Source organism: Andrena cerasifolii, chromosome 15 (genome assembly GCF_050908995.1).
Source record: "Andrena cerasifolii isolate SP2316 chromosome 15, iyAndCera1_principal, whole genome shotgun sequence".
NCBI lineage: Eukaryota > Metazoa > Arthropoda > Insecta > Hymenoptera > Andrenidae > Andrena > Andrena cerasifolii.
In genome coordinates this window covers 4,776,393-4,799,604 of record NC_135132.1, presented here as the reverse complement: position 1 = coordinate 4,799,604, position 23,212 = coordinate 4,776,393, and the positions used below count along the sequence as shown (strand labels likewise).

General features: G+C 42.3%; 1 protein-coding gene across 10 annotated transcripts in view; it reads right to left on the bottom strand.

The window, feature by feature from the left end:
* Window positions 1–23,212, bottom strand: part of Heph (polypyrimidine tract-binding protein 1 heph) — a 793,543-nt gene that overhangs the window by 377,389 nt on the left and 392,942 nt on the right. The window contains exon 1 of one of the 10 annotated variants that reach the window (XM_076827767.1): window positions 7,450–9,961. The exons of the other annotated variants lie outside the window; for them this stretch is intronic. Coding sequence (XP_076683882.1) covers window positions 7,450–7,452 — 3 coding nt within the window. The 5' untranslated portion in view covers window positions 7,453–9,961. Of the gene's footprint in view, window positions 1–7,449; window positions 9,962–23,212 lie in introns of those variants that run through there. 10 annotated transcript variants of the gene reach the window in all.

The following is a 23,212-nucleotide window of genomic DNA, read 5'->3' as shown; positions in this document are numbered from 1 at the left end:
GTAAAAAAATATTTTACAATTCCCGAGTTATCACACAAAATTGGAAAATCCCCGAATTTTCAGAGGTCAATTATACTCCATTAAAGTGAATCTGGGCAGCAAACAAAAATTGCATCGTAATCAGGAGGAAATTCCCTACATATTCACAAAGGTTCCGAATTTTTTGAACTTCAATAACAACGTCCCTCTTCATGTACCTGAACATCCTCTCTGTCGTTCCCGCAAAGTTACATTCGTCGTATAGTAACGATCAATTAATTGCAGTATCATGCTTCATTCAAGCAATTAAGCAAAATGGCTGCCTTTGAAAGACGAACCCCATCGTTCTGCCTGAAACGAGACGCAGTTCTTCCCCCCCGCACTCACCCCCTGAGGACTCTGAACATATGTCTCTGTACATCCGTTTTTCTGCGGACCTCTATTTATCTCTACTGATCTCTTTTCCCGCAAACTCGATGGAAAACATCAACAAGTCGCCCGGGGGTAGCGAGAGTCGAAGGAACGCTTCTCTGGGTATCCTCATCGTCGTTCCTTACGCGTACAGGATAATTAGCGCGGGTTCCGCATCAAGAAATGGAAAACCAGCGGAGTATCAAATGCTTGAACTACAGCCCCTGGATTTAGTTTAATCTCCCTGCCCGCGCTAGCTATTGGATCCACGATTTCATTTTAATCCCCCCGCGGCATTTACGAATCTGCTCGTTTTTTTTCCCCCAAGCGAACCTGTCCGCTGGGTTATGTTTGATAATACATTTCGAAAGTGCGTGTGATCTCAAAACCACTGATTCTCGTCATTTACACCTGAAGTGTGATTTTTCTTGCTACTTATATATCTCTCCTTCTTTTATCCTGTATTCGGGTAGAATTGCAAGAATGATGGTCGTATTTTTTTTCACAGTCTTAGGTCTGCGACTTTCGAGGAGAAATTTACAAAATAAAAATTTGTTTATAATTCTCCGTGTTCCAAAATCTGATTTTGCAATTTGAAAAATAATATTGAAATGGGCCAAACCGTCTGGATTAAAATGAAAGAAGAATGAACTCAATACGACAAATAGTTTCCGAGATAAAAATTCGTAAGTACAACTCGGTTTCACGAAGATAGGTAAAAATTGCGAACTTTGACGGCCGGTATTTTTTAAACAAATTCGAACCCAGCAAAATGATGACTTAAACCCCCCCTAGTTTCATGTGGACTGCAACATATTTCAGTTCGAGCGAAATCCTCGACATCGAATGTCAAAAGTGATCAAGTTCGTGTGGAATCACCCTAACGCTTTGTTTTTGTTACTTGTGCAAATTATGTAGTGTCTTCGAGTTAACGATATGTACTGTGCATTTATAGAAAGTGACTTTTGTATGTTTATCTGTTGATATAATTAAACGGACGAATGAATTATCAATGTGGTTAATAATGTCATTTTCAGAAAATATAAATTGTTGTTTAGAACGACGTATTAAGTGGATGGTGTTAACGAGGAGCGATGCAACTTGTTTCGAATAAATAAGCCGAGGGTGTAGAATAAATACAGCGATTCCTTAATAATTCTATCAACAAAAGAACAATCGAATGTAATTCGCGAACGAATAGTAGCGCGTCATTCAAGACGGTCCTTAAAGAACGGTACTTTAGAACCCCATGAATAACAGAAGAGCAATATTTCTGCGCTCAAGATTGCTAGGAAAGCTTCCGTTTTTCAAGAAGCTTATCCAGAGTGGTCCTTAAAATTTTTGTCTGAACACCGCCGAGGGGAAGATTCAAATCGGCGTTTCCCAAGTACTGGGGAAAGAATGAAGAATATTGGCAACTTATTTTAAATATTTCGTAACAATGGGTGGGTACTTAAATGTTCCCTTTTTAGTTAAGTTTCTTTAAAAAAAAAAAACGAAGAGTATTATTACTTGTTTCAGGGAACAAGGATTTAAAGCGAAAGCAGTATTACGAATGAAGCACACAAAGAAATTTGGAAATCTAGCAGAATATTTTAGGCTTCCAGTTGGAAGTTTCGATTCCCATGGTGTGAGATAAATTTATTAAAATACTATCGGTTATTAACATTGAAAATCGCTTCTAATAGGGTTGATTCTTGGACCCCAGTTAATTTTATACTCACTTTAGTGAGTGTGTAACATCTATTCCGTAAGTATTGAACACTGCTTTCTAACACCCTGTACTTAAAATGAAATTGTAATGTACCAGTAAGGCTAACGAATACCAGAATGCATTTCATCTTTTGCAGATTTCGTGTGAAGCATATAAGAGTCTGTGGATCAGGTTCTCAGGCAATAAATTCTCCACTAAGTAGTTACTTTCTAATTTCATCTCAACGTCGGTATGTTGTTCTTCTATTTCACATATGTATATTACTCTGTATGTAGATTCTCACACAAATTTGACTCTAGCATAACTTTTACACTATGTACGGTTACAGTAATTAGATGCTTAATAATTTTAGCGAGATAGCTGCAGATTAGACTACATTTCGCAAAGCAGGGAGTAGGAAAAATTCTAGTTCCTTTAAGGGGTTATACCTAGACAGGAGGCTGAAAAGAGGCGAAAGTTTGTGATTTTTTTTTTAATAAGCGGAAGCATATATTTTTGCAGAACTTTTTACACTTAAAAGAGCAACATTTAAAGAACATTTGGTAATTTTTTCGTAGAAAATTATTTACGTTTATAATAAAATAACATGCGACATCCAAGAAGCCTTTTCAAAAACGGTGAGCAAGATATCTCGAAAACTACTGCACCAATCTTTCTGAAATGTTGTGGGCTTATTTTTTGTGTAAAAATCTACTGAATGACGGAAGGATTATTTTTTTTTCAATGTATAGTTTCGATTATATCAATGAAAAATGGCTTCATGGTTATCACTAATGGCTGTTTTTCATTGATAAAATCGAAACTATACATTGAAAAAAAAATCCTTCCGTCATTCAGTAGATTTTTATACAAAAAATAAGCCCACAAAATTTCAGAAAGATTGGTGCAGTAGTTTTTGAGATACCTTTCTCACCGTTTTTGAAAAGGATGTCTTCTTGGATGTCGTTGTATTTTTATTATAAAGTAAATATTTTGTGTACAAAAAATTATCAAATATTCTTTAAATGTTGCTCTTTTAAGTGCAAAAAGTCCTGTAAAAATATATGCATCCGCTTTTTTAAAAAAAATTCACAAACATTCGTCTCTTTTCGGCCTCCTGAGTAGTTATAACCCCTTAAGAGGGCAGCACAAGCAGACAGAACTGCCAATCCTCCGAGGCTCATTGATTCTAGATCAAACTAGTGATGTCTAGAACTATTATATCTGAATCACGAGTGATTCAATCACGTTCGTTCCCAATCACGGTGATTTTTCACAGTGGTTCGTGATTTTTCGTGATCGCTTCTGATTGGTGGAGAGCATAACTGTCCTTTGCACGCGTCACATAACCCCACTTTCTCTCAAAATATTCTCAAGTGTTTCTTCACTGTTCTCATAGAATCTCAGTTGTATATTTTGAACAAATGTCATTTTTCTTAATCTATTTAAATATAACGAATATTTCTTCATTTTAGTTAAACAATTTGTACATGTGAATACTTTAGCCAATCAAATGACTGTGCATACATTGACTAAATATTTAATTATAGCCACTATTTCCTTATTTTATTAGCTATTTTACATTTTTGTTTCTATCCCCCCACTATTACATTTTCAAATTTCTTATTTCTAAGCCTTGTATCGCCTCTATATTTTTATTCTGTCTTCACTGCTTTCTAGGTTAGATTACCAAAACCCAGACCTATCAGTTACTTCTTTGAAGCTATTTGCATACATCGTCAGCGGAATAAAGATTACTAAAATTCTTATTAATGATCCCTGTTTCGTGGGCTTAATTTACAAAAATCCAGGGTTCAAGCCTCTACCAATAACCGCGCTCAAACGTTCGATGCGGTTCAGTTGCGCAGCATGTCTAGCTGGAGTCTCGATTCCGTGGCATATAGAAAGGGACGCGGTGTAAATGTCGCGGAATCCACGAATCGCGCGAATACGAGGTGTGCGTAAATCTTTCCACCAGCGGTGCATTGAAACGGGCTGTCAAGAGGCAACGACCGTTCTCCCTAACTTCTCGAGCGTGACGCGGTGCTCTATTCGTCGCGGAATCTCCAGACGCGAAGATTCCGCCCCGCAATTTCAATTCACGGGGATTTCCCCGCGACGAATATGATTATTTTTTTATTCTTCCCAACACCCTATCGTAATGCATTTTTTAAGTAAAAATCCACTTCTCACGGATTCGCTCCCCTCCTTGTCGATCGCGAGTCTCTTTGCAAGGAACTATTTCGACGAATAGGGTGAACGTGTTGGAAGGATAGATACCATGTGACAGGGACTTTGGAAGGATGCTTTGCAATTGTATGTAGCTAATTGATTTTTCTCCGAAGAAATTTTTTGATACTTTTGGTATTGATTTCAGGAGGCTTGTTTGGGGAATCACAAGGGGGTGAGATAAGCTACAGGTAAGGGGAGCTAACGAAGGCATGCTTCCTAGTATTTTGCTTTGTATACTTGATATCACTTGGGCTAAAATGCAAGAATTTGACTGTACGCGTTACTGTGTTACGCTCACGAGAGGACTTCGCGACCTGGAGGAACAGTTTCAGGGTGGAATTAAACTTGAATTTTGAAGATGGATATTCGAATCTTCTAAAACATTAACCACTGAAGAGGCTACCATTTTGTCACCTATACAGAAACTTATAGAGCAATTACGATTTGGTACCAAAAAAGCTGTTGGATATGAGAAGACACACACTGTGCAGAATAAAGGGTGAGATTTACAGGTACACAGCTATAGGAATGCCAAGTGTCAGAGTTTAAAAAAACGTCTAGGAACCGAACGGAGATTTATACCTTTCAAAAAGTCGAACAACTGGGGTATAGTAGTATAGTCACCCCTTTGTGAAACACTGAAGTGGTGTTAACGATATCTCATCCGCCTCTTGTGTCAGTTTCACACATTTTTCTCAGAAAAAATGTTATGCTGTCATCTTATGCCTGAATGTACAGAAAATGTAATTCCATTTATTTTCAATAACAGAATTTGCAAAGTTGACTATTTCTCTTTTCAACTAGACACCAAGGGGTAAATTAAGTTGGGAAAATGGGGGGTGGATAAGGGTTAACGTACTAATATCCAAAAAGAACCAGAATATATCCCCACGTCCTCGACGTGTCAGCAAGACGCTCAAGACTTTTGCCCCCTACTGTGTCTAGAACAACTTCTCCTCTACCATCTTGATACCTGACCTATCCCAAGAATTACAATTCAGTGCTAAATCATGGCACCATTCTCGAAGTTGATCCAGAAACCGTAGAATATGCAGCCAAACAGGTCACCAAATTCAGAAGCAAGCAGCCTGCTACATTAGTTCCGAAGCAAGAAACCCACAAGAATTCCCCAAAGCAGTGCAACATTATCGCCAAAACGGCAACCACTTTCTCCCTCAACTCCCCCGAGCGCAACGATCCGGCACGAGCCCGATTCGCGAACCGAGAAGGCTCGTCTCCATCATCCCAAGACAGGTGTGCCTAACGCAATTCCCCGCCGCTCGACGAGGCGTCCCGACGCGGCAAAGGGGGCGTAAAATGATTTTCCAAGCTCACGGAAACGTGGGGGATCGCGCGATCGAGCGGAAAGCCCGAGTTTGTTCAGGATCCTCGATCAGCAGTCGCGTCTCCGTGAACGGGGGCGTCTCTCTCGACACCTGTCGATCGCGTGGGATTAAAGAGGATGCCACGGCAGACACGCCAGGATTTAAAGCGTCCTCTCTATTCCACAGCGCACCTTCGCAAACATCTGAGTGCCAGAGGTTGAGCGGTGGGGGAGGGGTCGAAAAAGAGCGGTCCACGCGGGAGAGGACGAGTTTGCATCAAGGTTGGGGTGTTCGGCAGGGAACTCCCTCCTTGTTTGCACGGCAAACATTGGGAGTGATTCAACGCGGCTGGTCGAATCTAAATCTGTTCCTGATTCACTGTACCACACCCGTCCAACGGCACCGTGCCTCCTCGCGTCTATCCTCGACAGCTCTCGTTATAAGGAACGTCGCTACACTGCGGGGTCCCCCGCGCTAGCTTTGTTCTTGCAGCTTGTTCTCCGGAGCATACAAAGGCAACACGCTTGGAAGCGCTGAAGACGTTCGCCTATCGAAGACGTCTAAACGACGATGCTGTTTGGGGCGAATCGATTCGCGACGAGCTTTCGCTTTGACTGGCAAGTTCACTAGGGTTGTTAAAGTTTCATAGTTTGCTGGGGTTATTAGGAGAATATAAGCAATCGTCAAATAGAGTATTAAATACCCTCCTTTCTCCCCTGCTCCCGCTACTTAGTCTATAGTCAGTCAGAGTCGAGACAATTACGTCGTAAAAGCTCTGAACTTAGGGGTACTGAATAAATGGATATCCGGAGGATCCGCAGTTGCGCGGCTAATTTATACGACGGGGACACAGAAACCGATATTAACGAGAGCCTTCCACCCATGAAATATCGTCCAACTCGCGCTAGGTTCGTGCAGAAAGTTGCTACGTTTCTGGGGACCTCGTTGCATCAATACTGGCGATCCCAGCGTCGAAATGCTCAAGCGCGCGACACGTTTTTCCGTGGGAGAATCGAGAATTATGAGGTGATGGGAAGGTGGACGAGTAGTCGACGAGAAAGATTGTCGTGGGATTTATTGGTGGAGGCAAAATCGTGATGGGTGTGTTCTGGAAAAGAAGAAGGATCTTTATGGGTGTTTCGATCCCATCTTTATGGATCCCATTACGGGAGGAGTGAACGATCACTGTTGCTTCAGTAAGGAAATTGAACAAGAGTTCTAGACTGACGCCTGTTACTTCTCATTTGTCAATGAGACATTGCAATCCTAATCTGATGATCGAAATGATGTAGCTGTCCTTAGAAAGTATTCATACTTGGTATGTAGTTATGGCATCTATAGACGCCTGGTGTGGGATATGCGCTTGAAAATAGTTTGATACCCTAAATAACAGACTGTTCTATAGGTAATCTGACAGCAATCCTAGAAACTGCTACCTCGTGATAGTTCTGAAAAGAAACTAACCACCCGTAAGTCGACTGAATTCCTCACACTCCTAAGTTTCTTATTTCCACAACCCAGTAATCCCTTCCCCAATTCCCCTACTTGGCCCTGTCAATCTTTTGCACCTCAATGTCTTCAGAATCTCTACAAAACACTATTGAAATTCCTTTCTGAGTTGAAAGATGATAAAGAAACGAAGTATAGAGTTTCATCCCAGTTAGATTACTTGCCAAAACCTTCTACAGACTTGTCACACCCAGCACTTCTATGAAGTACAGAAACACTGAGTTAGCCAACTAAACCACGAAAGACCTAGCCACGATTCTCCCAGGACGAACAACCAAATAGGACATCATCAAGACTCACCATGGTGTCTTTGATGTGCTCGACAGGTTGCAGGAGGACCGTGGCAGCTCCGAGCGGCCGATGATGCTGCTGCTGCTGCTGATGGTGATGCTGCTGCTGCTGGTGGTGATGGTGCTGGTGGTGATGTGGATTGCAGTTGGCGAGGTTAGTGCAGGTGCAGCTACAAGCTAGGCTGCAGGCTTGCTGACCACCGAATAGATGTCCTACCAGGCCCGGGGTGATCGCTGCTGCCGCCGCGTTGTTGATGCTGTTGAGCAGTGGCGGAGGCAGGGACACCGCACCACCCGGGACGAACGGGTACGAATGAAAATACGTGGTGATGGAGGAACGTGCCTCGTCGGCGCCGATCGTATCCGCGAGCCAAGACTTGCTTGGTTGGAGGAAAAAGCCGCGGCTGCCTGTAGCGGCCAACGACTGCAGGCTCCAGAAGAACCTGGCGCGTTCCTGCGCGTTCCAGGCACGCTCCAAGGATGCCTGATGGCGAGCTTCCGTCTTGCTCGGTCGGCTCGACTCGCACGATGGCCACCACAGTTTGGCTGATTGTCGTGCGACCGCTTCCTTCCGAACCGGTGCGGCCCGCGCGCGGGGAGGTCGAACGCTCGGCCGACGAGACCGCTTGGCTCCTTCCAACGAGCCGATCTCGCTATTTTACCGCCTCTGGTTGCCCCTCGACCGAGCCCCGCGGCCGTTCGAGCGATTCTGATAGTCGTTCGGACGAGAGACGCGCGCTGAGGGATTCTTTGGTACGCGGCGACACGGAGAACTGACCTTACCTTATCAACTATCGGATACGACGTACATACATACACGCGCGCGCGTTATTTGTCGCTTTTAATCGACGATTTATACCCTATCGCTATTGCCTAAGAACGTTATTACTCGTAGTACGTGCAGTCGCGACACACAGAGAGACCGAAGACGTAAGCTTAAGTGATAGTGAGCGGAGACAAGTTTACCCTAGACGGGCGCGAACGGTACGCCGGTCCAGTACAAAGTGATGATTGTCGGTGTGTGAGCGAGCAGGGGGAGGCGCGACGGTGCGTGTTACGAGGGGCACGCGGGCAGATTGTGCACAGGTAGAAACAGGGGAGGGAGCTAGCGGCGGGCGTACGATGCACAACCCCGCGTATAAATATGTGTCAAGTGCAGGTGGGAAAAAAGGGGACGAAGACGCGCGGAGTCTTCGTGGGTTTCGCACACAGCTCTCACTCGTACGTTAATTGAAACGGCATAGGTACGCGATATTCACTTATTTAATTGCTCCTAGAAACTCCGCCTGCTTCTGGTCGGAGCGGCGGCCTTAACGCGCGTTGCCGCGATTAAAAAGAGATACCTAGGTCGAATATAGCCTAAGAGAGCTAGTCGAAAATGATTGTCACGAAGATTGACAGAGAACGCCCCTAGAATCGGAGCACAGGGAAGAAAAAACGGTCGGGCTACCTTCACCTCGCTTCCTAACCGTCCCTCAGCGGGGCCTGCTTTGACCTATCTGCTCTGCTGTTCTCGCGATCGCCCAGCGCGATCGTAGCCCAATGACCGGATATGTGCGAAGGGTGTATACATATAAACGTATGTATACAAGTGTAAATATATATAATATGTCGTATGTAAATATATATAGAAGTATATATACATATATATCTATGTAGACATAGAGCGTGTACGCAAGTAGATTTTCGGTACAGAGGCTGGAGATCACATGAAGACACGAAACTTGAGATTTCCCAGAGTCGCTTACTCAGAATGTGGGGGAAAAGACTTTCCGCGGACCAACCATCTCTCTCCTGTCCTCCGAATGATTAGCCCAATCCCACTACTACTGTGCTTGATTGTCTTGACGCGATTCTCTTTAATTCGAACGGTCGCTCGTGATCCACGGGCGACCTTCTTCTACGCTTATGTTACGTTAATATCCTAGTACTTACGCGAATTCTTTGTTACGCCTAAGGGTATTAAGGGGAAGCGGGTCGAGGGCACCAGGTGCTCCTCGGCGCCTCCTCGATATTCCTTAAATGTATACGGTGTTACGCCGCCTTCACGCGCCCAGTACCTTCGACAGCGTTACCCTCGGATAGGTCATCTGACGTCCGAACGACTACGACCTCGACCGGTCCCGACGAATCGCGGGCCCGCCGCGCAACAAAAATATAAATCTCTCGGGTATATCGCGGATCTCGACACGGCCTCGCGTTCTACTCCCTTGGCGAGACCCTGGCGCGTATCTCTTTTTCCACAGCCTCTCCTCAGCGGTCCTCTTTAAGATCCTCCTGCTCCAGATCCTCCGTTCGCTCTCCACTGCGTTCCCTCGTTCTCTTCGGTGCGGGAGCAAGTTTACCGACAGATCGTCTCTCCTCGGTGTGCGGCGCGCCTGAACCAACGACCACGACCACGGCGACGATGACGAGGGTGACCTTGAACCCGTCGCTGCTCAGGGTGGCAAGCCTTTATCTGTCTCCCACTCTCTCTCTCTCTCGCTCTCTTTCTCTCCCACTCTCTCTCTCTCTCTATCTCTCGCTCGCTCTCTCTCTCTTGATGACAGCAGACTGGTTCTCCCACTGGTCGCGGGGACAGAGACCCGCGTTCGACACACACAGACACACACACACGGTCGGAGAGAGGTGTAGGACAATGCGGCCGCGAGAATCGGCGAGCCGGTGCGTGCACGTGCTGCTCGTGGACGGGGAGCTGGTAGTGCTGGCTCTCCCAAGAGGATCGTATACTTCGCGCACGACGCTCTGTATCACGTGCTGACGCGGTTCGACCGTTCACCTATCTCTCTCTCTCTCTCTCTTTCTCTCTTTCTCTCCCCTTGCTCTGTCCGTTTCTGAGTCCGGCGAGGCGGACTCACTCGGGGGCGACAGACGCGCGCGCGTGGCCACCGACAGAGCTGACGGTGCGAGTAAACAGAACGGCGTAGCCGGACTACGGGCGATCAGCGGCAAGTGTGGTGAGATATCGGCGGAGGAGAGGGACAGAGTGCACGAAACGGGGGTGGTAAAGAGGCGCGAGCGCGTGTGTGTCTGTCTGTGTGCACGTGTGGTAAGCGGCAGTGTTGGGGGAGGCGGCTCTGTGCGGAGGACCAACGGGCTGGGGAACGGTGACAGATAGACGGAGAGTGAGTGTTAGTGTGCGAGGGGGAAAAAAATGTGTCGTGTGTGTTGTGCGTGTGTGTGTGTGTGTGGGTGTGTGAGGCGGTGTGTGTGTCGTGAGAGAGTAACTCGGAGGCGGGAACGATTAAAGAGCGTCCTACTCGATCGCCTAGCTTGACACAACTGAGGAGCGTCTCTCTCGCGGCGCCCGCGTAGGCCTCCACCGCCACCGTCGCCGCGGCCGGGTCGTGTCGCGGCGTATACGCGGCTTTCAAACGCTGCTCCCCGCTCTTCACACCCCGTCGCGCGGCGCGCGGCCAATGGCGAGCGCGCGGCCGCCGACGGGCCGCGAGCTCGCACGAGCTGCGTCGAGTCTGCGCTCTCGCGCACGCACCGAGCTGCTTCTACCGCGGCTACGCTCGCGGTACTCCCCCTCCTGCCGCGTAGCCTGCACCCTCCACCCGCGCTCAAGGACCGTGTCTTCACTAACCCTGTTTCCCATTTGGCTTCACCTCTTTTTGTCGCCTTTTAACACCAGGGAATACCGTTTGCTCTTTCCGGGGGGGCAGGCTGGTCAGCTGGCGGGTGACTTGTTCTAATTGATTATGAGGAACAAGCGGGTCGATGTTGGATGTGGGGTTTTGGTACATCGCGGTGTTCTGGTGTAGAGTGGTAATTGTTTTTCTTAGTGCCAGAGCTGCGGTTTAGTTGCACGATATATTTGTTGCTACTGGTAAAGTAGTCTCGAATCATGTGCTCTAGTACTTTCAAGCTGTACAACTCAATATGCTTTGGAAAAGGCGGAGCAAGGTCTACACAAGGGAATATTCCGATGAATAACACCATCCAATAGTTTCGAAGAACGTTCGAATGCAGAACGATTAAACTATTGGTTAAGCCTCTAAACCCTCTGACCTTTTCCCAAGACGAGTCAGAAGACATGAATAGAAGCTGAGGTAACTGTTCCGTGAAGGTTTTAGATGGCAACTGGTTTGGGTACTATATCTAGTCAGGTTTTTCTTTAAAAAGAAGAAACATTCATATCGATTACACTTAATGAACTTCAAAAATGGGATTTACATAAGTACATCCTAAGTGCGGGTACAGTTGCAGTGAAAACCATTTTGGACGTTATTATAGATGTAAATAAAAATAACTCTTCGATCAACATGTTACAAATTTATTAGCAGAATGAGTTCAATCTTTAAAATTTCCAAAAGTGTAGCTATATTACAGTCCTCCTCAATTTCTCGTCTTTAATTTGAAAATTTTCGATTGTCCATTTCAAGTCCCTCGCCCCTGCTCCCTTAAATACCCAAGTGCGCGTTATTTTCTTTCTTCACATCACAGACTTTCGCTGTATCTTTTCCAATTGTCAGCCTTGGCTTACCACGATTTTTTTACCAATCTCTTTAACTCCCATTCTCTACCCAAGTTTTTCTTCAATTTCCCCTTAACGCATTTTTACTTCCTTAATACTCGTCCAACATTTTCCCCCTCGCCTGAAGTTTCACTTGTAATTTTCTACCATAAACTTCATTTTGATCTTCCGTGTTTCCCACTATTATGGGCATGTTGCTCTCGTCTTCGAGTTGACTCTCTTGCTTCCCAATTTTCTCATTCGTTTTGCTTTCGCAACTTGCCTTTCTCTTCTCATTTCGCTCTTCTCATATTTTCAACCTCGTTATTCTTTGCGGCCAGGCTCAAGGAACTGAGTAAATTCCGAACAATTTGCATACCGAATGTTTGATTTTCGAAATCAAACATTCATCTGCCAGAAAATTCAGAACACTTTTAACTATGCCGAAAACATTAATCAGTTCCTCCAATTACAGTAACATATCCCGAGCTTTCACAAATAGCTGCATACATGTCTTATAATCAACCTTTTAAAAAAAATTCAGTTTGCAGAAAAGTGAAACTGGAAGTCGATGATCAGAAGTGGTCAAGAGTGTTTGTAGAAATTCTACAGTGACATTTTTTAGATAAACAATGCGTAAGAGCACAACACAAACTCTCGTAGCCTTTACTGTATTTAAACCCTCCTTTTGTTTCCTAAACTTTGGTAAATCGTTTATTTCCTATCAGTACTCTATCAATCCATTAAAGCTCTATCATTTTCTTCACTTTAATTTCCCTGTCTCCATTCTGCAACATTCTTCCTTGCTCCTCTCATTCCCGTTCTTTGAGGCACCTACTTTTATCCAAGTTTTCGTTTTCCTTCGCATAGTACCTCAATTTCACCCTATTACGCACGAGTTCCGTGTCACTTCATTTTTACTTCAATAAAAAAGGTCCCATATTCCTAAGCAGGTGAAGAGTCCTTGCAGAAAACACTGCACTCAAGTGCCAAAATTAAAAAAAAAAATTATAAAAAATATTCTACGTGCCAATAGTAGTACTATAGTATAGAATTTGATTTCTGGCACTCAGTGTTTTCTACAAGGTCTCTTTAATTATCTTTTATAGTCCACTGAATATAATAAAGTGCTTATTTATTGATATCACTTTGCAAGTACAGTGGGTGGCTAAATTGTTATACTCAAACAAAAAGGTTTGAGATTTTGTAAGTTTAAGCGATGGAATGGCTGTAACTCTGTGAAAAATGGATGCAAAAAATATTTAAAAGTAGCATTTTAATGCTTGAAGTTTCTAGTTTTTGATTCAAGGACTCAATTCTTTTTTCATCGATTACGATACTGTTTTATTCAGAAATTTTTGCCCAGTTTGAACGTATGCATGGGCCAAAGAAAATTTTTCTGGTAAAACCAACGAAGAACTCTCTCATAGAGCAAACATTTCTCTTTAATTTCCTATTTTTTGTTTTGTTGTATGATTTTTATTGACCGAGTTATTCGCGATCAAAGCAAAAAAGGTACTGTTCACTTTGAACACCTGTAACTTGCGAACTCATAATCATAGACAAATTTTAATGAGTGTTTTGGAAAGCTAAGAAAGTTTCCTTTCAGAACCTTTGGTTACCAATTCAATGAGATTTTTTTTTAATCGTATTAAATCCATTTTAAAATGATCCCAAAAATTGACGAAAATTTTGAGTTTTATAATTTGGCCACCCTCTGCAAATGTGAATAAATTTCCTAAAAATTCGTCAAATTATCTCTAAAAACCTGTCATTTTCAGTAACGGAATTAAAAAAAAAACTAATAAAAAAAATGCAAAATCGTCTATTAATATTTATTGCGATAAATATAAAATTGCTCATCTATTGACAGCTCTTGTCAATGAAATGTGCATCAATTTCCTCAAAACTTTTCAGAGTATTTCCAAGAGTAGCTTTTGATTGACAAGGGCAAGGCTTTTTTGTCACTAAAACGGTCTACATTTTCTATTTTCTCCGATTTTCCCGGGTCCAGCTGCCTGTATCAATTTTCTAAGCGTCCACCGAAAAACTTTTCGTTCATTGTACGGGAACAGCTTAAGTTTCTGATTGGACTTTCGCGGAAGTTTCGCCGATATTAATTTCGCAGGCGGAAGTTCCGCGAACGGATTTCGATTCCATAGTGTTCGCACGTAAGTAGCTCGGCGTTCTGGCTTAATTTTGGACACCCACGCGACAGACTGTTTCAGATATTACGTAGCCATTTCGTTCCAAAGACTCCTCTCTGTTTTACGTTCATTCTGTCGTCATACTGTTTAAAGATGGAAGCAGGAGAATTAAACTCCCACGAATTCGTCAGGTTTTAGTTGAGCGTTCTGAATATTAATCAATGATGTCGCTGAAAAGAAATCGCAGGGGTAGTGAGATGGAGGAGGAAGCGTGGGGACGCGCAAAAAAATCTGAAACTTTGTGAATGTGTAGGGAATTTCCTCCTGAATACAACACAATTTTTGTTCGCTGCCTAAATTCATTCTAAGGGGGTGTAATTGGCCCCTGAAAATCCGGCTATTTTCCGATTTTGTGTTACAACTCGTGAACTGTAAAATAATTTTTTTTTACCAAATGACAGGTTTAATTAAAGGAAGAAACTTTTGCTTTGAAACTTTTTTTCTATCCCTTACAGTTCGCGAGTTATAACAGAAAATCGGAAAACAGCCGAATTTTCAGGGGTTAATTTCACCCGCTTCGAGTGAATTTGGGCAGCAAACAAAAGTTGCGTTTAACCCTTAACTGGTATACTGTTTTTGGCAAGCGTGGCTGGTATACTGGGGTCGTGGCAGGCCCCAAATAAAAAAGGACACAGAAATTTGTAAAGTCGACCCTGAATCAACCTCTATGAATATTTTGTTCTTAGGTAATGTGTAAAATAATAGAAACCTAGAAAGTTAAACTAATATTATAAAATTAATTAGAAAAACAGTTTGCAAGCTTAGACAACCAAAAATTTTGCAGCGAACTTTGCGTGCCTGGGGTCATGAGCGACCCCAAGATACCAGTTAAGGGTTGAATCAGGAGGAAATCCCCTACGTCAGGCCTGCCCTTTAGGGTGCAAATACCTCCTCAAGTTCTGGGACCCGGGCAACAGCCGAGCGCGGAACTGTTACCTTGCTAACCGTTGCGTGGGTTTTGGGAGAGCTGCAAGAGTGCGCGTGCGCCCATACGCGTGAGGCCCAGCTGTATAGACTCGTGGTACGTCCCAGTTGGACGCACGCGCAGTCTTGCAGTTCTCCCGCAGTCCATGCTGTGGTTAGCAACGTAACAGTTCCGCACTGGGCTGTTGTCCGGGTCCCAGAACTTGAAGAGGTACTTGCACCGTAAAGGGCAGGCCTGCCCTACATATTCACAAAGTTTCAGAATTTTTTTAACTTCCTGGTTCGGGATCTTCCCTTGTTAGTAGCGGCAATGTCTTCCAATAGGCTGTATTAATCACATTAAATAGGAAGAATTAATTTTTTTTACAAAGAAAATTAGTCCGCTTTTGCTATGAATGCCTCAAGTATTGCATAGGTGTGGAGGTGCAGGGGATGAAAGAGTAATAGAAGAGAGGATAAGGTAAATTTTGAAGGACAGTGCAGAGGGGAAATGTTGGAAGGGAGGAAGGAGGGTAGAAGAGTAGGGGTAAGGGATGAAGGAGAACAGGTAGATTACAATAGGAATAAAAACAGCAGACGAAAGGGGGAGGGTAGAATTGTTTACAATTAGATATAAGGGTAGTAAACAGGAAGAAGGTAGTAGTGAGCTGGATAATAAGTATATAGCCTTAGGGAATGTATATACAATACATATGGCAAAGAGAAAGAAGACTGTAACTTGTAAGGAACAATAAAGATGTTATATATATAGTATGTAGTATTAAAGTGGGTACAGATCGAAATTAGAATTGGTCACTTTTGTAATTCCTATTACATTCAGAAATTCAGTTCTGCGTATGCTGGATGATTAATTTGAAATATTGATTCTTGTATTTGTAATATCTGCTCATCTTATTCCGTACCTTATTTATCCGTTCTCTATTCGTGCCTTTTCACGTTGTTAATAATAACATCCGTTGTTAGCTTCGATAGATTTTACATGAATTCGAGGATAAGTTGACTTGTTCTCAGCTATAGTTTTTTAAATTTATTTTTATGCATTTATTTATTACGAGATAATAACCCTTTAGCACATTAAAATAAGTTATTATAAATCTAATAAATAAATGCATAAAAATAAAAATAAAAAACAATAGCTGAGGAAAAGTCAACTTATCCTTGAATTCATATAAAATCTATCAAAGCTAATTGTAAGTCGAGTAACTATTAACAATTAATACATGGTAGCATATATATCCAGTGATATTCAAAAGGCTCTCTAAAAATAATTGGTACACTAGGCGCCAGATTCGGCTTCCCTTCGGAAATTTGGCAACGTTGCATGTCACTAGAACCGCTGAGTTATGCCTAGTGACATGCAACGTTGCCAAATTTCCGAATGGAAGCCGTTTTGACGCCTAGTGCACCTATGTTATACAATGTACATACATAGGCACAAGTAGACTTGAGTCCAAGACTACTTATCACGTTGGTATCACTGATTTACATTAAGGGGGTACTCTAGTGTAACTGCCCGCTTTTCAACGCCACCTTCGGCAATTTATTTAACAAAAACTATAAGTTTATACTGTCTGGCGCTTTGCCTGTATATTAAGGTAGGTTTGAAGTAATACTCAGATTTTTTTATGCAGTTTATTGCACAGTAACATAGATATAGTCTGTGGCACAAACTTCTTCAAAAATATTCTTTTCCGTCGGGCGTTGGTGTGGGATATGTTCTAGTCATCCAAAATAGAGAAACTAACATTTATTCTCTTTATTATGTGTGTTGCTATGGTTGGAACCACGGACGAGTTTCTATATTATAGAAAATTAATTCTACAGAACGAAAACAGCTAAATTTATCAGCAAAAATCGAACGATTTTTTTTCAAACTGCTGTCATTCCGCAAATTTTTATTGTTAGGGGACCTCTGCCGTTCCAACCATAGCGACAAACATAATAAAGAAAATAAACCTTACTTTTTCTATTTTGGAGGACTAGAACAGTTCCCACACCAACTTTTTTGAAGAACCTTGCAGCACCGACTATATCTATGTATATATACAATAAAAATGATAAAAAAAATTGGAGTATTACTTCAAACATACCTTAATATGCAGGCAAAAGACCAGATAGTACAACCTTATAGTTTTTTATTAAATACATTCTCAAAAATGGCGTTGAAAGATGGGCAGACACACTAGAGTACCCCTCAAAGAATCCTCAGCATTACAGACAGAAATGGGAATGCAGCTCCTTCCTATCAAGCCTGCACATTTTCTCACAATTCGCCCTTTAAACTTTCCCTCGACCACCATTGTACCCACAATATAGGCATTGCTCATTTGAAATCAAGTAGATATTTTAAAAAAAAAATAGGTTCACACCATAAAACAACAGCCACACAACAATAGCACCATCAGCCTGAAGGGAGCAGAGTGTTTCGAGTACATGTTTGAAGCTGAATTTACTGGTTCTCGATCTGACAGGGGGTGATAACGGGCAGGGGTTGAAACAAGAGGGAGAAAGAATCGTGATTCGAGCGCAATCACCCCGTGGCCCTCGACGCAGGAGCAAAAACGACAGGGAGACTCGTGGACCACGAGGACCTTCGATGGGTTCTTCGGTGGCTGATTGTTCAGAAACGGTCGGCGTTGATCAGGATCGATTGCACAATGAACCGATTCACTCCCGGCGAACTCGAGGACGCTCCAACGACTGGTTCTCTCGAAAGTGGTAACCTGATTATCCAGAGAGCCGCCGATTGGATGAATGAATAATGAATCCAGAAACGCGATTTTCGTGATAAGGGATCTTCCTGGCATGGCTGGCTCGAACAGCCGAGTGTGTGCTTTTCTTTTGGCGCTGCAATTTAAATGATGCGCCCAAAAGAGAAGCTGGTCATCTGGTGAAAATGGCAACTAAAGAAAATTAATTTTACCTGGTTTCTGTGATTCGATATGGACACAGTGTTTTTTGTTTGCTGCTTCGGTTAAGATGAAAGTGAATGGCAACAGATGTGACGGATGGGAATTGATAAATTTATGTAAATGTTTATTTCCACAGAATTTAACGGGATGCTTCATTCGAGTCACTGTGTCATTTATCTGTTTTTAATTAAACGATTTTTGTATTGCAATTAACTTCAATCCTCTGTCTGTTTTTTTCTGTTTATTCGGTTCAAATCTTGTGCCTCGATTTTAATTCACTCCCAGAAATCCAATCGACTTGAAACTTGATAAAAAGAATTAAACAAAAATTACGCAAATTAAAAAAAAAAATGAAAATATAGCAAAATTTTAATTTCGTATTTTTTAAAACTTTTTAACTAGAAGGAATGATGACCCTCAGCAATATTTCAATAATAATGGTATAGCTTCCAAAATAATATGAATGCAATTTTTAAAAAGGTAGAAAACGATCCTAAGCATTCTCTTTCTAGAAGGAAGTCAAGCAGGTGTACAAGTCAGCGATTACACAGGTCATGTGACGTTACAAAAGTCTCTCTACATGCAACTTCGTGCATCGTGAACTAATTACATGATTACAGATGCCAGAATAGCTAACTACGATGGGCAGATGTAAATTCACTTAATGCCCCGCGAAAAAATGATACTGCCCCAGTCTCTTGACATAGGTATGAGTACAATTTCCTCTGTAATAATGTGGTACCGAAATAACTGCCTCCTTTAAGCTTTTCCTTGTGACACCTAATTGCTAGGTGCAAAACGATGGACACAAATTAAGCGGTCCAAAACGAATTTTTCATTTACGATGTCCACCTTCACTCCAAAACTCCCAACCTGCAGTTTGCATGACAAGAACAAAGCGTTGCAATTTTTTTCTGTGCGGTGTTCGTTGCAATTTTTATTACAACGAACTATGGACACTGTCTCCATTAATTTCGACAAACTAAATGTCATTTATTATAGTTCGTTCTTTAATAAAAATTGGTAAATGACTTTTGCAAAGACTCGAGGAAAATTCATTGAAAGAATCAGGAATTTCAGATTCACTTTCGTTTACTTCTACGCCTATTACGGTTTTATGCGCGAGCGAAGACGCTCGCGCAGCGTCTGCGCCGTAGCGCGGCGCAGTGGGGGAAGCGCTCCGCCCACAGTTGCCACGTGGCGCGATCTAATTGGTTGACACTTTAACAGCCGTTTATCAGAAAACGGTTCGTCTAAGACACTTGGTTCTTCTGGAACATTTTATCCTATTATCAGGTAGAATGTATAGAAATGACAAAATTTAACATTGAACTTGAATCTGATTTGAATTCCATTTGCAATTTACTATCCTTCCATCCAAATTCAGATTTCCGCTTCCACTGGAGACAGAAGAGGGGATCAAAGAGAAACTTTGTAGGTATATCGTTAATTAATCACGATCATAGTGTTATCAGAAGCGACGAAGGTTAAACAAAGAGAAGAATAGGAAGTAGTCACTCAATGGAGCGAACTTGACGTCCGACGTGGTAATTCCTGGTCGGCGAAGTGGGTTCGTTAATTACTGTAAAATCAAGAAGTAGGGAATGAAATAATTACTAGCGTCGCGCGGCTCTTTACACCGGCCTCTAATTACAACGAAATACCAGACACGAGGATACCACCCCCCTTAACATGAGCGTCATTTTTTACTGCTCCCCACCCACCCCCCAGTTTCCACAACGTTAATAGCGGGAAGAGAATGAATTTTTGAACACGGCTACTTGCGCACGGACTTCTTTATTTACCCCCCTCGATGGAACTTGAAAGTTTTTTTAATTCCATTAGGAAAACTTGCGTTACCCTCGATTATATTTGCATTCAAAACTTCAGTTGACGATAAACATCATAAAATTATACTTCCAAGTCAATTGGATACCATTTACCCACGTCCAAAGTTACAGCAGCGTATTACAGTTCTTCCATTTCGAAAAACAGATCGATTGGAAATTACGTCATGTAAATAATTTTTTTCTGACGAAAAGACTTGGAGGGTATTATGATAATTATTTCCTTTAAATAAACCACTTCTTCGCCGGTGTATCCAGTACTTTATGTGACTCTTGTGCTGATTGACATTTTAAAATATTTATACAATCCGACAGGTAATGAAATCTTTATAATTCGCTCCGTCGCAGGCGTGAACGCATCCCGTTTGGTACTTTAATTATGGCGCTGGAATTAAAGCAACTCCGCCAAGGGAAATTTAATTAACTTACCGAGCTTTTCGCGTGTCAAAGGACATACGGAGTTAAAGAGGCCAGAAATCTTACCTGAAACAGAAATTAATATACAATTCTTAATTCCGGAAGGCAGTTCGACAGGGGGCGCATGCATGTAGAGGGGGGGGGGAAGGCGCGAGATTAGAAAATGTTATGAAAATGCAACAAACACACAGATATGCATACTTTTATATAAAAGTGGAAATTTTCAAAATTGGGAAAAATCAAAGTTTAGACAGAAGAATTGTGTTTGCTATTTTTAAATCCCCCAGTGGGGATGATAAAGGAAAGCTTGTCACATTTCCTCGTGTTTTCTAATATTTAAATTGTTTCAAGCTACAGTTATTTAAATACCCTCTATAGGGTGGCTACAATTTTGTTCTATCACTCTGCCAGTCAATCTGTCAGTCTTTTAATTAAAATATACGTACTTCAAGTAGTGCACTCGCTGCTCTTACCTATCTACCTTACTCCACCACCTTGTTGGAGAAAACCAACAGGTGTTGAATAATTTTGTAATTATTATTAAGCGTCTTTATAGCATAAAATACAAAAATAGGAGTAAAGAAAGAAAGAGAAAGAAAAAAAATCACTGTTTGAAACCTAACCTTCAATATTAGTAATTTCCCTTTCCTCAGATAATTTGATTGTAAGAACTTATTTCGGACCCAACACTTTCCCAAAAAATACAGAGACATAATAGAAATACGAAATACCCTTAGCATCATCAACAGGGATATTGGCTACTACTTCAACGCCATCTGGAAGGCATTGGTGCCACTTTTCTGATTATTCGGTTGACCAAATAAAAAGTATTTCTGATACATGATCAGTAATTTCGAACATGAGAATGGGTTTTTTAAACAGTTAACTACCACGGGATAAACACTAGTTATCAGTAGATGGCGTTGCCTACTAGTTAATTAACGTTGCAAATAGATTTCAGTAGAACACAATTACAAGGTATTTCTGAATACCTACACGAACTCACAAAAACGAATTCTAATTTCCAAAGAGAAACAGATATAAATACACCAGGCACCAGTGAGGTCGCCAATGCGCACGCCCAGGAGCGGATTTAGAGATTTGGCGCCCCTAGGCTAACAATCGTCTGTCGCCCTTTATATGAAGTTCATTGAATATTTTAATTCAGAAGAGTTGAGACAGTTTTAAAATTCACTCAATATGGCAACTCACCTACTGCTAATTTGCTACATGAAAAAAAGTGAATTTTTAAAGTTGTCTCAGGCCTGTGTTTAAGGGTACATTCTCGTGCAATTCCTTAAAAAAATCAGTTGTGTGTGGGGTTTCCTTTTATTAATAGAAAACTCTAACACATAGTCTGAAGTCTTTAGTATTGATATCAGGGCCGGCGCGAGGATGGTTGGCGCCCTTATGCAAGAAAATTTTTGGCGCCCCCAAATTTTTGCACCCGTTTTCTATTTAATATATTTTGTCTTTACGAGGTACAATAAAAAAGAATTACATTTACATTTTGTTTATGTGGGACTCGGATTCCTTTATTATTAAGTGTGCGATATAGCTTTTTAGCGCCCCATTCGGCTGCATAACTTGCATAAAGGGTTCCGCCGGCCCTGATTGATATACATATACATATTTTAAGATGATCAAAAAAATTTATTGTTTTTTTCCATTGTAATCTTAAATAAATGGCTATAACTCTGACGGTGATAAAAACACGGTGTACCTAACAGCAAAATAACTAGTTAAACTAATTTCACCCTTTGCGTTAGTTTTCTTTAAAAAAAAATCCTAATTTTTTTAACGATTACACGAGAATGTACCCTTAAACCTTTTTCAATTTCTCTCGCCGAAAATACGCCGCTGTAGGCCTACATACCCTATATACAAATCCACCCCTGTGCATGCCCGAACGCAACATAACCTCACACACTCTGTGCACTTAATAACGGCTTGTGTGGTAACAATTTATACAATTACTTTTACACACATAAATGTTAATCCTGAAGCGAGAAAGAAGGGGGACCTATCTTTTACATTTTTATCCCCTCAGTGGAAAGAACACGTTACAAAAAAAATTGTCACCCTGGTTTACAAAGCTAAGTTTAATTTCGTCTATATATTCTTTTACCAGGTCTCGACCGATCCCAGTATGTAAATGTAGGAACATCCATGGAAGCCACTAAAAATCTTTTACCACCCTGTAGATTATTCGGCTTCCGATTTCTGCCACTACGGCGTCACGAAGACGAATGCCGCAAAAGAAAGGGGGAAACGAAGATACACTAGGAAAGAGTCTTAACAGAGTGTTAATAGCAGGTTAATAACGAGTGGGGTAGCGCTAATGCGTGACGCACATGGTCCCGCGAGCGTCTCGCGAGCGAGCGCAAACGAAATCGCGAGGCGTCGACACGATCGTTAATCCCGCCGTGCCGACGACTTAATACGTTGGGCAAACCATTTCAGTGCGCGCGGGCGGCAAGGGGGGAGGGCTGTACTACCAATCCCCCTCCCGTCATCCTCCCCCGCGCCTCCTGAGAATCGACCCCTAAGTCCCAGTGAAATTACTCCAGGGGTAAGCAGTATGCAGATCGCGAAATCGCGACATACGTTAAGGATTAACTCGGGTAGCTGGCGGCGCGCGGCTAAAGAGGATCCACGAGATCGGGAGATCGAAATGTCCCTAGGAATCCTACTTAACTTACTCTCCGGCATCCCTCGCGCCAGTTGCTCCATAATTTCTGTGAACGCACGTTCCTCGTGGCGCCGCCGAGGATTTTCACCCTGCCAGAACATTTTGAAATGGGGCGGCTAATTGTAAAAACAGCGGGAACGCCACTTAAATATCTATCCTGAGAATTGCTATAGCTAATTTCGGTTAAGGGGCGCGAGCCTGTAAGGGGCCTTAAATGTACGTAAGGGTAATTTTGTAAATTTTTTCCTCCCTCTCCCAGTATAAGAATTCGTGAGATTTTATTTTGCAATCCCCTCCTCCGCTGCCCCTTGCGTA